We start from the raw sequence: 18,537 nt of genomic DNA, 5'->3' as shown, positions 1-18,537 counted from the left end.
TAGGGGGGAGTAAGGAGGGGGTGGGGTGGGGAGGCAATGTAGGGTTGATTGAGTGGTTACTCGTTTTGAACTAGTAAATCTTCAAGGTTCTGGAGGAAAACATTGTTTCTCAGTTCAGTTTGGTCATTGATTAAGTAGTCAGATGCTGTATTTGTGTAGAAAAGTATTTCAGTTTCTTCAAGAAGGTTAAGTATAGTGCATTTGTTGGCAAAATGAAGTATTTGGAGGTTTTGTTCTGTGTCGTTCGTAGAATGATTGTGTTGGGCAGGATGTGAGGCAAAGTTTCATTTATTCAGCTTGTTACGACGGAGTGAATCTATGTGTTCTTTAAATCTTGTTGTGAAGCTTCTACCAGATTGTTCAGTGTAGAAGCTTGGACATGAGTTGCAAGTGAACTTGTAAACACCTGATTTTGATACTGTTGTATAGTACACTCGTGCTCATCAATTAAGGATAAATGCAGAATGTGGTGCCACACAATGTGGTATTACACAAAATTGGCACTAATAGCATAGGGACATATGGAACAAACATGACACAGATCTGTAAGTCCACAGTATTGGTGATAAGTTGAGAAAACCGTCCCGAAGCACATGTGCCACAAAACGCCACAGTTTCCTGTGCATGTAGCCCGACATCAATATGGGATATGATCACCATGCACATGTACACAGGCCACACAACGGGTTGGCATACGTCGCATCAGGTGGTCGAGCAGCTGCTGGGGTATAGCCACCCATTCTTGCACCACTGCTTGTCAGAGCTCCTGAAGTGTCATAGGGACTTGACGACATGCAGCGATACGTCGACAGAGAGCATCCCACACGTGCTTGACGGGGTTTAAGTCTGGAGAAAAGGCAGGCCACTCCATTTGCCTGATACCTTCTGTTTCAAGGCACTCCTCCATGATGGCACCTCGGTGGAGCCATGTGTTATCATCCATCAGTAGGAAGGTGGGACCCACTGCACCCATGAAAAGGTAGACATACTGGTGCAAAATGAGGTCCCAATACACCTGACCTGTTAAAGTTCCTCTGTCAAAGACATGCAGTGGTGTACATGCACCAATCATAATCCCACCCCACACTATCAAACCATGACCTCCATACAGGTCCCTTTCAAGGACATTAAGGGGTTGGTATCTGGTTCCTGGTTCACGCCAGATGAAAACCTAGAGAGAATCACTGTTCACACTATACTTGGACTCGTCTGTGAATATAACCTGGGACCTCTGTTCCAATGACCATGTTCTGTGTTCATGACACCAGGCTTTATGGGCTCTCCTCTGACCAGGGGCCAGTGGAATGCACCTTGCAGGTCTCCAGGCGAATAAACCATGTCTGTTCAGTCGCCTATTGCCTGTGTGTCTGGAGACAACTGTGCAGTGGCTGCGGTAAGGTCCTGAGCAAGGCTACCTGCAGTACTCCGTGGCCCTCTGCGGGCACTGATGGTGAGATATCGGCCTTCTTTAGGTATCGTACACTGTGGACATCCTGTACTGTAGTGCCTGGACACTTTTCCTGTCTTCTGGAATTGTTGCCATAATCTTGAGATCACACTTTGTGGCACACGGAGGGCCCGTGCTACGACCTGCTGTGTTTGACCAGCCTCCAGTCGCCCCAGTATTCTACCCCTCATAACGTCATCAATATGTGTTCTTTGAGCCATTTTCAACACACAGTTACGGTTAGCATGACAGAAGACATTTGTACACTTACTCGCTGCACCATACTCTGACATGCACCAACACTCCTCTGCGTATGTGGTCTGCTGCCAGTGCCACCATGCAATGACTGCAGGTCAAATACACCGCATAGTTATACCTCGAGGTGATTTAAACCTGCAAAATGCCCATCAGAGCATTGTTTCACCATGTATCAGCATTATCCTTAATTTATGAGCATGAGTGTAGTTTTGGTGCTGTGTATGATTTTATTTTGTATTTTGTTGTTGGTGAAGAATCTTATTTTTATGATGTTTGTCTTGAAGAGGTTGGCAATTTGGTGAGAAATCTTCCCTAGGAAAGGCAGACTTAAAAATGTGGTTGCGTGTTTGTGGGTGGTTGTTCAACAGTTGGTTGTTTTAATTTTGCTATATGAATTAGTTTACTAAATTTACATCCATATCAACAAATAAACAATAGTCATGGCAATACATTAGTGTGTGTTCCATCCTCTTGTCACAGAGCCAGCACCCAGCATTATGCTAGAAACAATGATGTAACCTCTAGAAACCATCTGAAGATGAACCTGAAAAGGTTCTGTAACCAGTTCATCTAATAAAACATAATTATTTAAAAAAGTGACTGGTTGCAGTTTTATGTAACTTTGTTACATTAAATTAACATTCCTGGGTTCTAAAATATCTGTAGTGGATAAGCTTAATTCTCTGTTTTATTTTTCAGAAGCAAAAAATTACGTATTAAAATTTAAAAAAGGGGGTGAAAGTTATGAAAGTGGAACAGACAGATATACTTAAAACCACTTAGGGAAAACAACTGAAAAAAATGAGTAAATATGTACAAAACAGAACATATTAGTTTGGCCAATTTAGCCCAGGATTGGGTGATATTGTCAGTTTCTCTGAATTCCTGAGTGCTCAAGGCTGCACTGGAAGGCACACACATATTGTGTTACTGGGACCTCGCCACAGTTGCACAGGTTTGATGGTGTTGGGTATCCCTATTTTTGGAGATTTGCTCTAAATCTTGTTCCTGTTGCAATCTGTTAAGCTATTTCCAGATTTCAAGGTGGCCAGGGGCTGGTTCTTATGTTTCCATCCAGTAATCGTCTTTTGAGATTGGCCCCATGTATACTTTAGTCTTAGTTTGATGATCTTAGGTCCACTGTTCTGCGTCTACATCTATAATCTGCAAACCACCATGAGCTGCGTGGCAGAGGATACATCCAAGCTATTGGGTTTTCTTCCTGTTCCATTCATGTACGAAGTGTGGCAAGAATGATTGTTTGAATGCCTTTGTGCTAGTAGTAATTATCCTAATCTTATCTTCGTGAACACTATGTAAGTGATACATAGGGGGTTGTAGTATGGAGTGTGGCAAGAATAATTGTTTGAATGCCTCTGTGCCTGTAGTAATTATCCTAATCTTATATTCATGAACAGTATGTAAGTGATACATAGGGGATTGTAGTATACCCCTAAAGTGATAATTTAAAGCTGTTTCTTCAAGCCTTATTAATAACTTTCTTGGAATAATTTTCATCTGTCTTCAAGGGTCTGCCATTTCAATTCCTTTAGTATCTCTGTGACAGTGTCCCTTGGATTACACAAACCTGTGACCATTCGTGCTACCCTTCTCTTTATACATTCATTGTAACCTGTTATTCCTATCTAGTACAAATCCCACACCCTTGAACAATATTCTACAACCGGTCACACAAGTGGTTTGTAAGCAATCTCCTTTCCAGAATGATTGCACTTCCCCCAGTATTCTACCAATAAACTGAAGCATACCACCTGCTTCACCCACAACTGAATCTATGTGATCATTCCATTTCATGTGTGACATCAATGTATTTTTGAGAATTGGCTGATTCCAGCAGTGACTTATTGATATTAAAGTCAAAGGGTACTATGCTTTTTCATTTTGTGTAGTATGTAATTTTACATTTATGAACATTTAAACAAGTTGCCAATCTCTGCACCACTTTGAAATCTTATCAAGATCTGACTGTTTCTTTCAGATAGTACTTCCCTATAGATAACTGCATCATCTGCAGAAAGCCTTATTTTACCATTAATATTGTCTGTAAGATCATTAATATACAACGTGAACAGCAAGGGTCACAGCACACCTCCATGTAGCACACCCATACATCTACATCTGATGATGACTCTCCATCCAGTCCAGTCACAAATTTCACTTGATACTCTTATGATTGTACTTTTGACAACAAGTGTAGGTATGGTACTGAGTAAAATGATTTCTAGAAATCAAGAAATACAGCATCTACCTAATTGCCTTGATCCAAAACTTTCAGTATCTCATGAGAAAAGTGTAACTCAGGTTTCACATGATAGATGTTTTCGAAATCCGTGCTGTTGTTCTGAGGAAGTTAATTCTTGGCTTTCTAAACATCCGTAGATACATTTTCTGAATTGTAATGATTTTCAGTGTAGAATGTTGCAGTCGGGAACTAGTGCAGATGGCTGTGAGTGTTGCTCTTGATCAGAAATGGAAATTTTTATATGTCAACACAGAACAGGTGTAGACCATTAGAAGCAGATCACTTAGTGAGAAACAAAGATATGAACTTATGAATTAGTGTTTATTACACTGATTCTCGGCACAAAAGTAGATTCTGAGCATATGGTACGCATTCTGGAACCATATTTCTGTGACTTATTCATTGATTGAAGCTTTATGTGCTGACTTGGATTAGAACAGTTTCTTTTGCAGTTTCCTTTGTTCTACATAGTATAACTTTTCTCATGTACCTATTTTTCATATTGATAATACATCTTTGTGATGTGTCATCCTGTTGCAGATCTTCATGGTCATAGTTTTCTATGAGAAACATTCCCCAATTGACAAATATTTGAAGGCCATGTGAAGTGCCTGGATAAGCATTTACTTATGTTACATGCTTTCAACATTTTTACTTCAGACTACAAAATATTTTTTAAAAATTTTGTGTGTGCTATGAACAGCCATTATCTGTAATTCACACATACAAGGCTACATGTTTATTTTCATTTAATTGGCAAGTCAGTATGTGCTGGAGAAAACCAAAAAGGAAGAAAGCTTCCTTCTTCTATGTTATATTATATAGAACATGAAAAAGTCTTGATGTTTCTTTTCAGTATGTTCTAGCTAGTTAGCTCCTAAAACATGAAAAAGGTTTGGATGGAGCAGGAAGTTAAACCAGTGTACCACTCAAAAAATAAGTTATTTTTGTTAAGCAGTTTATGATGACACACTAAGGAATGAGTCTTTTCGTGGAAAAATTATGTTCAGTAATGAGACGCTTTTCAATTTTATGTAGTCATCCATACTAAACAAGTGACAATTATAGTGTAATAAAACTCCTGTTTCAATGAATCTCTTGGTGACCCAAGTATTTTTTTCCTTAAATGTGGTTTTTCCTTAAATGGGTTTTATTGCCAGTCTGTGGAAAGAGTGACCCACAATCATATTCAAAGCACGTTTAGGTGATAGATCACTACTTAATTACAAAACTACTAATATCTTGTGCTCAAAATGTAAATGCAGTAAATATGCAATTATTATATTTTTTGCAGAACACACCTTTTTTTTTTAGCAAGACGTGTTATTTGTTCTGTCCTTCCAGCATATTGTGGTGAAAGAAGTTGTTACTCTAGGGGAGGAAAAGAAATTTCTGACAATGTCAATTCCTTGCACTGCAGCAGCAAAACTTGATGCAATACTGCCCATCTTCTTCTCCTTCATCATCATCATCATCATCATCATCATCATTGTCACTGCCAGCTCGTGCTTGTGTTGCTTGACATAGAAGCATTTCACTTTAATCGGTTTCATGTATGGAAGTCAGGATGTCATCATTGAAACAAACACAATGTCCTGGAATGCTCCATTTTCAAAATTATCAGTTTTGCTATACTGTTCTTCTTCTGGAACTATATTGTCTTCAGCAGCAAGTGATGTACCACAGCCAATCTTTGTCATAAAAAAAAAATAAAGAGTATGGTCTTTATGTTGCAGAATTCCAGGCAACCACAAACATATGCACAGCAGTGCTGAGCCTCATCTCTTCCTCTTAAAGAATTGAATCAACTTCTGCACAACTGCTACTCTGCATTTGGCTTTAACAGTTTGTGTTATGCTCATATCCATAGACAGCAAATGACTCCTGCGGTTCACAGGAAGGAACTCAATATCTATTCTCCTTGCAAATTTTGTTTCCTTGGTATGTACAGGGCCGTAGGTCAATAATACATACAATTTTCCTTCCTGCTGAACCTGTCTTTGGCATCTGAACACCTGAAAAAGTCCTTTCTAATGTCTCCAGGGACTGCTGTTGTACTCATAGTAGAAAGAAAGTACTGTCTTTTTATGCTTTCGAAATACTGGTAATTAATAGTGGAGGCAACTTTTAATTATTATTGGCACACAGTAACATTGCCATACTTCCTTACCCCCCGCCCCTCCCTGTCTATGGCATTTTTCTTCTTTAATGGAGTATGATTTTGTAGGAAGTAAATTATAAAAGATATGTCAGTTTCATCAGCTTTGAAAATGTATCTGGGCTCATAACCCTGTATCAATCATGGCACTGTAGTGTTCTTCCCATAGTTTATAATTTCTGTGATCTAAGCCTCACCGTGTACAATTACACTTTGAAACAACAGATTATGATGTTTTTTAAGTTAATCATTCCATAGCTTTGGCGTTTCAGAACCTTTCTTATTTTTGAAGAAACCTCACATGTAGACGGCATTAAAATGTATTTCTTGCTGTGTTGGAAAAATTTCCATGAAGACTGTCATGGGCATTGTGAATGCTCATCAGCTTTTGTTGAACTGTAAGCTGTTTACATTTGCAGCTCATATCTCTATAAAAATAGAATTGATAATGTCGACCTTTCATTAAACGAACAAATACACTCTACACTTTGTGGACTCGGTGGCATTGATGTCAGATCACATGACCTAAGTGACGTGGAAACAGATTTCTGATTCCTTCAATGCTTCTGGTGATTCCTTCAATGCTTCTGCTTGCATTTGTGCAAGGGAAGTTGAGCAGTTTTACCTTGGCGTAGTTACGTGTCAACCAGATGAATCGATTACCATTTACTGCATCACACTAAAAAAATACAACGTATGTGAAATGAGAAGAAATCAGAAACTCATTTGAACACATTAGGAATTATGTAAAACGAGGATTTCAACAATTTGCAAAATGTTTTATGTTAGTTCGTATAAAGCAGACATTTTTTAAAGTGGAGTTGTTAAAAGCAGGAAGAAATGACATTGTCTTTATGGGAGTTTTTCTGGGACTGATGGAAGTATTCATTAAACGTGGGATTTCCATAATAGTAGGTTCATTAGTTTGGGGTTTAGTGATGTGACAGGTAGCGAGCTCATAGGCCCACACTTATGAGCACGCGAAATGACATGCCAACTGAAGTTATGTTTGACTGTTTGTCTGGCCAGCACCATGTAGGAACATAAGGCTGTGTATGTGAGGTGGGGGGTGGGGGGCATGTGCATGCTTTACTCTAGCTTGTAAAAGAATTATTCTCAAAGCTAGTGGGATTTCATTCTTTTCGTGTGTGGCTGTCAACAATCCAATACCTCTGCTTTCAGCTTTAATTCAAAAGTGTTTAAATTCTACCAGAACTTTCCAAGTTTTTCATATTTATACTTGTTTATTGTGAAAATAGGCAATGTAATTAGTGCAAACATTAAAGATCCATCAAAAACATTTGATTTTTGGTACTATTGGTTGTGGGAAAGTGCCCAGAAATACGATATTGGTGACAAACTGTAACTGGAATTGAGGTCTTTGAAAGCAGCTATTTATGCTTGTAAGTGGGCTATTTTCATTTGACTTAAAATCTAGAGCCTTATTTCTTATGTGGAAAGTCAACTGTCATCTTAAGATTATACGTGGACTTCGGCCTTCAGAAGAAACAAAGTTTAATTTCAGTGTTCAGTAACCATAAGGTGCCAAACTAGTAAACAACTGCATTCAGATTTACAACATTCTTTCACAGGAAAGCGAAAAATGCCATGTTTCACAATATTTCAAAAAACACATTGAATTTGCATTATTGTTTATGCAAAATGTTTCTGTTTCTAGTAGCTATATTGATACTAATGGTGTAATATTTGCTATGTTTAATTTAAACTGATTGGTAAGACGACTTATATGTATGAAGTGATGGCAAGAATTCTAGAAATGTGTATTTTGAGAACCAGAATTCACTAATAATATCTACTTCTAAGGTTGTAGTTGAGTGCTGTAAGATTATTTCAGTCATTAATTCTCTTCATCATTGCAAAACTGTAGGAGGTGGTGGTGATACTAATTTGGTGAGATCTATGATTTCTTCATGAGGACCCAAAACATGCTAAGTAATTACAAAAACTGACTTTTTTCGTAGCCTCCTGTTAGTCTTAGAGTTCTCGTCATTAGATCATGTGAGGGTACTGAAAGGCAGGTTAGGAAAATTTTTAATTAGATAGAGCATTATGTGGGAAAGAGGTGTATGCTGTTCACAACACGCTTGCTTGTTTATCTTGTTGTGGTGGTAGGTTACACTTAAGACATTCATATATTGCAATCTTGCTTATGCTGCAATTTTCTGATAGTAGTGCATTTTAGACCAGAATACAAATTTGGTGTTCACAGGTTCTGCACCTGCTGCGACCAAATGAACCCTATCCAACTGAGCCAGAGCAGAAGGCAGAATTGGACAAGGTAACATCTACAGTACTTTGTACAAAGCTCTTTGGATTATATTACTGAGTATTTAGATTTGTTGTGGGGAAAACAATAGTATTGGACTGTTCAAACAAATGAGAGACTGTCACCTGCCCTCTCTCAGGTGGGGTAGAATTTTTGATGAGATGTTTTCAACAACTCTTCATCCTTATCTTTTGCAGTATACTGAAAAATAACAAATTTTATGAAGAATTCTTTACAGGCAGTATTTATGAAGCATTTTCCACAGAAAAGATAATTTGAGGGCATTAGTCAAAGGAAATCTGCCCATTGCTACTTACCAGATGTTTACCATTAGCTGAAGTTTTTCTTTCAATTCAGGGTACATAACTTTTTAAGTGACACAGTTCCAATTAACACTTCCTCCAAACTTCTGTACATACTACTTGATGCAATTTATAAGTCTAATTTCTCAACAGTAATGTATCATTTTTGTCCAGATTTAGGCTATTTATTGTCTATTCTGTGCTGGCTTTACTGAACTTTAGTTTCCCGTTGAAGACTATTACTTTGACTTGACAGTGCTTTTATTGCAGAAAGAGAATTAAATCATGATAAACATAATGATGATGATTGTTTCAGAAGTGAAACTGTAGTCTGATGAGAGTGACTGACAAGTTCATAAGCTGTGAGAATTTTACCTAAGAACAGATATTATAAGTAGTCATCCTAAGGCAAAATCTTGCTACAGTTACAAGAAATAAACATACAAAAGACAGTAACAACAACTTTTAAGAGTGAGTCTTTCTCTCTGTGGCAGCTTCTACACTGTCAAGTCACATTAATGTGACGATTTGGCAAAAGCCCGAATAACCATATTTTGCTGCAAAGGCTGCTCAATACATGCTGGAAGAGTGTTATTGAGATTCTGGAAGGTGAGGACAGGGATGTGGAGCCATGCTGACCCCAGTGCTGTGGCCAAGTGCATTGAGTTCCCCAGTTGAGGATACATGATGCGGAAGCCCAATTGAGGTGATCCCACAGATTTTTGACTGGCTTTCAATCTGAGGAGATCGGTGGCCAAACTCTTTCTAGTGCTCTTCAAACCACACACATGCACTGTGAGCTACGTGGCATGTTATATTGTCCTGCTAGTAGATGTTATAATGCCGAGGAAAAACAAGTTGCATGTAGGGGTGGACATGGTCCCGAAGGATCCATTGTGCCTTCCAGAATGACTAGATCACCCAGGGAATGCTATGAAAGCATTCCCCAGACCACAATGCCCTCTCCTCTGGCCTGGATCCTTCCAGCAATTGTTGCAGGTTGTCTTCTTTCAGATTTTTCACGTGATTCATCTGAAAAGGCCATCTGTCGCCACTCGGTGTATGTCGAGTTTTGGTATTGATGTGCAAATTCCAGCAGTCAGCATGGGTGCATGAACCAGGCACTTGCTGCAGAGGCCATTATGCAGTAATTGTCACTGAGGAGACTGTTAGTAACACCTTGATTCATCTGGATGGTCAGTTGCTCTACAGTTGCATACCTATTTTCCCATGCACATCTCTGCAGCCATCATTCACCCCTGTCACCTATGGCCCTTGGTGTTCCAGAACTGACATTGCCTCAGTTTTGGATAGCACCATTTTGCCATGCGCAGTATACTTTAACCATGGCAGCATATGGACAGTTTCCAAACTTAGCTATTTTGGAAGTGCTTCCACCCTTGGCCCAAAATCCAGTGATCATATCCTTCTGGACGTCAGAGGACTCACTTCATTTCCACATCAACGACGACAGCTGCACTATTTTCTGACCTCCAACATGCTTTATGTACCCTCCAATGCCAGTGCTGCCACATGCCGTGTGTGAGTGGTTATTGCACAGTGACGTCGAACATAGGCGGTGGTCACATTAATGTTATTGAACAATGTATATTATAACAATACTTTCTGATAGCATTCAGTTACATAATGGAACTAGAATCTTACCAGGACCATTGCATTCCACTAACACCACTTTGAGTTATGTGGAGATGGCTTAGAGTTTGACTAGGAATTTCATTGGCCATTGTTTCCTATTTTCTTAATTCATCACAGGGTTGCTCTGTTTCATACCTTGTTAGACTGGCATCCTTAGAAGAAAGGAATCAGCAGAGAAAAGCTTGTCCATGACCACGATCTGTGAATTTTTTTCCAGAATGAATATTTTACTCTGCAAATTTCAGAAAATCTAAGAAAGTAGTTGCTGTGTTTTCAGCCCAAAAACTGGTTTGGCCCAGCTTTCTGCACTACTCTATCCTGTGAAAGCCTCATCATCTCCAAGTAACTATTGCAGCTTACATCCATTTCAACCTGTTCACTGTATTCATCTCTTGGTCTCTACAGTTCTTACCCTCCATGGCTCCTGCCATTACCAAATTGATGAATCTTCATGGCTCAGGATATATCACACACACACCCTCTTCCAGTTCAGTTCAGGAGCTCTTCATTAGTTACTTGATCTCACCATTCTTCTAAAGCACCACCTTTTTAAAACTGATATTCTTGTCTGAATTTGGTATTGTCCACATTTCACTTCTGTACAATGCTTCATTTCAGATAAATACCATCAGGAAAGATTTCCTAACATTTAAAATTACATTACAGCATTGTAAATTCCTGGATGTAATAATATGTAAAACAAAGGAAAGACAACCACTCACCCACAGTTGACTAATGTGAGCCACTTAGAAATACGCAAGAAAACTGTTATACTAGCTTTTGAACTTTTGCACTTTCTCCCGTGAAAGTACACACAATCACACACACAACTACCGAAGTAGTTAAACGCACAAGCCTGTGGCCTTGGTGAGACTGTGAGACTGACTGTGGATTATCGACAGCAATTGCACGGTCAGATGTAGATGGGGAATGGTGCATTGAGCCGGATCTTTCCACAGATAACTCACTGCACAACAAGACCAAAGGAGTTCCCTTTCCCTGTGCATATCCCTGTGTGTTTGTTGGAGAGGGGGGGGAGAGCATGCGCGCTTCCGCTAGGGAAGGAGCAAAACTCAAAAGCTATAATAAACAGTTTTCTGTTGTGTGTTTCTGTGCACTACACCCCACTAACTGTAGATGAGTAGTTACGTTTCCTGTAATTTAAAATTATATTAGATCTTAACAAATTCCTCTTTTTCAGAAATGCTTTTCATGCTACAGGGCAGCCTGCATTTTATATTCTCTCTACTTCAGCCATCATCAGTTAATTTGCTGCCAAAATAGCAAACCTCATTTATTGCTTTTAGTGTATCATTTCCTGGTGTAATTTCTTCAGCATCACCTGATTTAATTTGACTACATTTCATTAGCCTCTTTTTTCTTTTGTTGATATCTTAAAACCTCTTTTCAAGACACTGTTCAGTCCATTCAGTTATTCCTTGTAGTAAAGTGATGGGTTTGTTAGGTTGTTCCTGCGACTGTGCCACAAGAGCTAGTAAATTGATTCGAAAACATGATACTGTACTTACATTCTACAGTCCACTTCTCCACATTTCAGTTCACCTAAACTGAAAAAGTCATACTCTCTCATTTGAAACTGAGTAAGGAAATACTGATGACAAATTAAAATTTTGCTGTCTTTACTAACAGCACATATATAGAATTCTGTTGTTTCACAGGCACAAGATCCTATGTAAAACCCATCAATTTTTACTCCTCTAAAAAGCACTTGGGACAGATCAGAGAATTTCATTTCATGCTGATTATTGATTACTGTTCTGATTACTGATTACTGTTCTGTAACGAATAAATAGTTTTAATAATTCAGAAAACTGTTTATTGCTTACATAAAAGTGGTAATTTCTTTACTTCACGTGCCACATACATTTAGAATATGAGGGGCAGTACACAAACCATTTTTGACCAGCATGAAAGAGGCATTTCAAGCATTGCAACTGCAGATTACACCACAACAAAGTTCCATTGCAGAACTTGACACTGGCCTATTTGATAGTGACACATGTCTTTGGCAAAAGACTTTCAGTGAATGAACCATGTGGCAGCTTCAGTGTTGCTTATGTATCCTTGGTTTTGTCCGAAGTGGACTGTGAAACGAAATGGTTGCTACTAAAGTGATAGATCCCTTCCTCTGTTCTTACAAAGAACCTTCTCTCCAACTAAATAATTAATGACTTGTCCAGTTGATATCATATTGCCTGTGAAACTATCGATCTGTACTTAAAGAACATTTCCATTTAATTTTACTGTAATATCTGATTAATTGTAATTGTTGCAATTTTTTCCAAGGAACCTTGAGTGGACTCTACCCTCTGAACTGTCTCTTCTGCTATTGCTGTACCTTTGTAAAATCCATTAAATGCACTGTAGTTTGGTGCATTGTCATTATTTCTTATGTGGGATATAGTGCTGTAGTGTCCAAACTCCGGCTTATATTTAACCATATGGCTTATTATTACTATTAAGATTTTCTGTCCTTTTAGTTCAAAATTCATATTTCTATAAAAAGCTCAAAGTATGGAAGATAATTTTATCACGTCTTATACATACTATTTAACTTCAAAACTTGGATAATCTCAAAATTCCAATTGTTTATACATCTTTTCCCCTGCAGTGTGAAAGTTTGAAAAACCGTGTTTACTGTGGAAACTAAGTGTTGGATTTTGCTCAAGCTTGGTATTTTTTATGTCTACATCATTCTACATAATGCTATGAACAAATCACAAAATTATATCAATATTTAATTTTTGTGTTTCTCAGTTGTGCAACTATTTCTGTGCAAAGTACGCACAGAATATGCACCTGGTTTGACCTTGAAGTTGGGTAGACAGAGAATGGAAAATCCATCTTTTCCACTGACTTGCCACTATTACAAGGCAGCAAACATGCTTGCTTCCGTCCACTGACAGAATTGCAATGTCATTGGCAAACCTCATAGTTTTTATTTCTTTTCCATGAACTTTAATTCCCTCTCCAATGCTCTCCTTAGTTTCCTTTAATGCTTGCTCACTGTACAAATTGAGTTACACTGGGGATAGGGTACAACTCTGTCTCACTTCTTTGTCAGTTGCTGCTTCCATTTCATGTCCTTCAGTCCTTAATACTGCAGTCTGGTGTCTGCAAATTATCTACAGCCTTTCGCTCCCTGTATTTGAGTCTTGGTGCCTTCAGAATTTTAAAGGGTGTACTGTAGTAGACAGTGGCACATTATTATTTTAAATCTGCAAATTCTTTAAGTGTAGTTTTGTCTTTCTCTAATCTGTCTTCTGAAATAAGTCATAGGATCAGTATTCCATTGCATGCACCTACATTTCTTCAGAACACAAACTGTTATTACTCAGGGCCATCGTTTACCAATTTTTCCATTCCTTTTTTAAATAATTTTTGTCCGTGCTTTGCAGGCACAACATATTGAATTGATAGTTCAGTAAAATTCACACCTGTCTTTACCTGCCTTTTTCAGAATTGGTATTATTATATTCTTCTTGAAAACTGATGCTATTTTGTCTCTTGCGTGCCAGGTGGAATAATTTTGTTGTGACTAGATTCCCAAAAGATCTCTACAATTCTGATGGAATGTCATATGCTCCAAGGACCTTGTTTTGACTCAGGTCTTTCAGTGTTCTGTGAAACAATTCTCGCAGTATCATGTAACCTATCTCATCTTCATGTACTTCCTGTCCCCTTTCTATAATACTGTCTTCTTAGCCCATTTTTACTTAGTACTGGCTTGCCATTTGGGCTTTTGAAATTGATACTGGTGCATCTCTTATGTCCAAAGGCACTTCAAATCATCTGGGGGCTGCATGCATCTTTTTTCCTTTAGGTAAACATACTTCTGCTGTCTAGCATTTGTCCTTTAGCTGTTTCTCCGCAGCCATTTGACACTTTCTATCAGTCTCATTTTTGAGACATTCATAATCTCTTTCACAGGCTTCTTTTGCTTTATTTTCATATTTTCTTCTTTCATCAGTTAAATTCAATACCTCCTGTGTTATCTACACTACTTAGATACTTTGCAAACCATCATACGGCATGTGGTGGAGGGTACCCTGTACCACTTATAGTTATTTCATTTCTGTCTAAATTCCTCTGTATCAGCCCTTATTTCTCATATCCTCATAGTCTTACATGTAGTGCATGTTGGTGCCACTATCTTATCCAAGAATTTATGCTAGGCCTTTTTTTATTGCCTATTTGAACCTCTGCTGCCTTCACCATTCCACTTCATAGCTACCTATTTATCTTCCGTTGTATTTCTTACCCCGTTTCAGTCAATCATTGCCTAATGCTCCCTTTGAAACATTTAGCAATGTGTGGCTCTTTCAAATTATACAGGTCCCAGCAGTCTTATTTCCTTCCTTTCTGCAATGTTTCAGTTTTACTCTGCAGTTTGCAACCAATAAATTATGGTTACAGTCCACACCAGCCCCAGAAATGTTTTCAAAACTGGTTTCAGAATTTCTATCTAACTTTCTGTTCTCTATCTGAAACTTCTGATGTTTTCAGGTTTCTTCCATATATACTACCTTCATTCATTCTTCTTAAATAACATGTATACAATAATTAAATTAAACACTTAAAAAATACTACCCATGAATTTCCCTTTGATTTCTTTTCCCCAATCCATGTTCTGCTTTTATTTTTCCTTCTCATATGCAGAGCTAGTTAACATCTAAACATGTACTGTTGTAGTGGATGTTGGCTTTATATCTATCTTGGCTGTGATAATGTGCTCAGCTCACTATGCTGATTATAGTTGATTTACCTACATTTATTTTGTCTTATTCATTATTAGAGATACTCCTGCATTACCCCCATTGTACTTAGTGTTGATAAAAGCTCTATTCGCCTGACCAGAGTTCACACTCTTTCTGCCACAGCACTTCTTTAATTCCACTATATCTAACTTCATCCCATCCATTTCCATTTTAAATTCTCTAATTTGTCTACTGTTTTAATAGATTTTACAACTGCAGTATTTTACACACGTGGATGTCATTGTCATTAAGCCATACAGTAAAGCTTCATGGGAAACATAATAGCTACAGTTTCCTCTTAATTTCAGCTGTACACAGTGCTAACATGGCAAGGCCTTGTTGACTTATGTTACAAGACCAGATCAATCAGTTATCAAGACAGTTGCCTCTGCAACTACTGAAAACGCTGCCACTCTTTCATTGGGGAGAATATGTTAGTTTTATCTCTCCTTTCCCATGTAGTTGTAGCTACGGTATGGCTGTCTGTACCACTGAACTGTGCAAGTCACCCCAATGTGGTATTGTCCTCGATTTGTGGGAAATACTTTTGCTTGTGCAAAATAATTGCTAATTTCATTTATCTTACTATCTCCTCTCTGCACATTTTGCATTGCTTATTGTTGTTGTTGTTATGTTATTTAAACTTAGTCTCCTTGTTCCTTTTTCTGCTGTTGTCTTCTTTAAACACTCTTTTTGTAAGTACCTCATCTTCCTACTCTTGCCCCTACATCTGCACAAATATTTTCCGTGATTCCATGTAATTGAGAGGTGAACAGTTCATTACAGCTGATCGTACAAATTAATTGGAATATTTCATTTACTTTCTGTTTTACAGTAAAATCAGTCCCGTATCACTTTATGTTCATATTTTCTGTTTTATTAATTGTAGCTTTTTGTAGTACTAGTTTTGTGCTGATAGAAGATTTTGTTCTCCCATCATCTCTATACCGTACTTGAATTTGTTTAAGATGTTGATCCCAAGCTTGGGATCAACATCTATATCAGAATTCATATTTTAAGTTTTTCTCTGTTCAGAATTAATAACTGAAACAGAACTGTTTAATTATGGTAAGGGGTGAATTTCAGAATTAAACATAAAAACAGAGAAAATGCAACCATTCTTGTCCAGTTGAATGATGGCACATTTAACAGATTAGAAGAATGACACTTTCAAACTTTTGGTCCTTTCCTAATGTAAATACAAAAACACTGCCCACCGCCTCAACTCTTAGGAGTCACACATACAGTTGAGGCAACACTCGTTAGCAATGGGTAGGTGCCACATGTGTGCCTATCACTGTAGATTTGGTCTTCAGACAAGAAATAATAATTGTTCAGAATAATTATGGTTGTGCATTTTGAATCTCAACAACTCTAAAACATGAAACATGGTGTTTTGTGGCAGCAACTTGTGGGAATTTATTTACTTATGGATTGGGGGGGGGGGGGGGGTCGTTATGTCTCGGTATTGGATGTCTGCAGTGATAAATGCAGAGACTGGTAGTGATGAATAGAAACAGGGGAAAAAATGCCTATGAAAGTGATTACTGTCTTAAATGTAAAGGGACACCGTGCCGGTCGATTGGAAATGCTTGTCAATCAGGCAGAGGATCGTGTGAGTATATTAAGACCAACTGCAGTGGGACAATGATGAGGAAGATCTTTTCAATTAGGGTAGTGTAGCTTTGATTTGGTCGAAGTAAAGGGTCGGTGTATGAAAGGATTGCCAATGCGAGAAAGGAAATTGGTTAAAATATTGGGTTTTGGAGTGATCACAAGTTGAAGATTATGTTGGATTTCTCTTTATCAGTAAGAAGAATCATTATATAAGGATTTGTATTAAGTTCTTGAGATCGTATTGCTCTCATAGCCTCAGATCGGACTAATCAGAAAAGGAGTTTGTGGAAGAGGCAAGTGAGATTATTGAGTTACTGGATTGGAAAAGGGGGGGGGGGGGGGGAGATCATGAATGAAAGACATGTGAACTGTTAGAGAAAAGTTTGAGTGTGTAATTTGGACATTTGGACTGACTGCTCATTGTGGTGAGCTATGCAGAACTTTCAGTGAAGATAATGCTCAAAGAAAAGTGGATTTGTCTTTTACAAGTATAGCATGGTTAAATCAAGTTGTGGGGCTGAAGATAAAAGACATTTTGAGAAGTCTGAGATTTCTTAAAGAGTCACTATTATTAAAAGGTGCAGTGTGCAGTGATGAGAGTTTGGAGAGGGCATTTGGGAGCAGTCTGTTACGGATGGTAAGGGGATTTTTGGGGTTTTGGAAAGTGGAGCAGGTCAACAGTACAAGGTTTGGGAGGTCAGCAGGGGAGTAATGAATACAGTGAGTAGTTACTTAACCAGGAAAGAGTAGAATATAATTAACTGAGGTATATTCCTCAAATAATGCTCGCAGTAGTGTTTCAACTGTAGGAGGATGTGGATTGCAGGACATTAATGTTACAAAGTAAAACAGTCTCTTGAAAGGAGTATAGGAAGTTTAGTAGGGCATGTGTGTGAATGGGTACATTATGTAAGATCAAAGTGGTGAGGGCTAGGGAATGATAGAACTGGAAAAGATGAAGGCCTTTGTGCAAGGATGACTAATTTTTACAGTAGAAAAAAGACGAAAAGTTTGAAAGTTGTTTCCTCCTAGCTCCACTCCCATCCCTCACAACAACATTTATTTTACACAATAAGCATTTTGTGAGCCATATTGTCCTTTTCGTGTTGCAGGTGCTAAGTAGGTGTTTGGCATTGCACTTACTTTTGAGATTGATGCGGTAGTATGCTTCACATGTGTTAGAAATCTGAAATGTTTTTTCCTTTAATATTCAGCAAAGCAATCAAGGTTTTAAGCAGCACACAAGAAAACATGTTATTAACGTACACCTATGGAAAGGAATAAAGAATAAGTGTAGAACATACATATAAGCAGAGGCATAGATTCTCATTTCTTTAGAATCAGTATCTAATTAAAACACTTCATACTATCAATCCGTATTCCTTAATCATTTAGTAACTTGTTTAACATGTCACTGAGCACCTGCTGCGTTGGGATTTGTTCCTCTATAACTTGAGCTGAGTATCTTTTCTTGAGTAAAATTGTGTCTGATATCAGTACGTTTTGTACTTCTGCAATAGCCACTTGTTTTGGACAAACCATCTGCATCTTTGCTATCACAATAACATTTAATGGGATCATGTTCAGGGCATGAAGATACTTCTTTTTTTACCTCCGTAGCCAAAGTTCCTCATGACATGCTGAGTCCAGGCCCATGTATTCAGCTTCAGTATTGGTAAAGCAACTGTGGGTTGTTTCTTGCTAGGCCGGAAAATTACAGCTCCTTGTGATTTCAACAGAAAAATACTGACTGACTTCCTGTCCTCTTTGT

At 38.1% G+C, this 18,537-nt stretch overlaps 1 protein-coding gene across 1 annotated transcript in view; it reads left to right on the top strand.

The window, feature by feature from the left end:
* LOC126345604 (U2 snRNP-associated SURP motif-containing protein) overlaps nucleotides 1-18,537 on the top strand; it is a 146,999-nt gene that overhangs the window by 36,444 nt on the left and 92,018 nt on the right. Inside the window, exon 9 of the mRNA XM_050002114.1 lies at nucleotides 8,357-8,425. Within this exon, the coding sequence (XP_049858071.1) occupies nucleotides 8,357-8,425 (69 nt within the window). The remainder of the gene's footprint in view (nucleotides 1-8,356; nucleotides 8,426-18,537) is intronic.

The sequence above is a fragment of the Schistocerca gregaria genome, chromosome 1 (genome assembly GCF_023897955.1).
Source record: "Schistocerca gregaria isolate iqSchGreg1 chromosome 1, iqSchGreg1.2, whole genome shotgun sequence".
NCBI lineage: Eukaryota > Metazoa > Arthropoda > Insecta > Orthoptera > Acrididae > Schistocerca > Schistocerca gregaria.
Note: the sequence above shows the minus strand (reverse complement) of the source record. Positions and strands in the feature narration are given on the sequence as shown.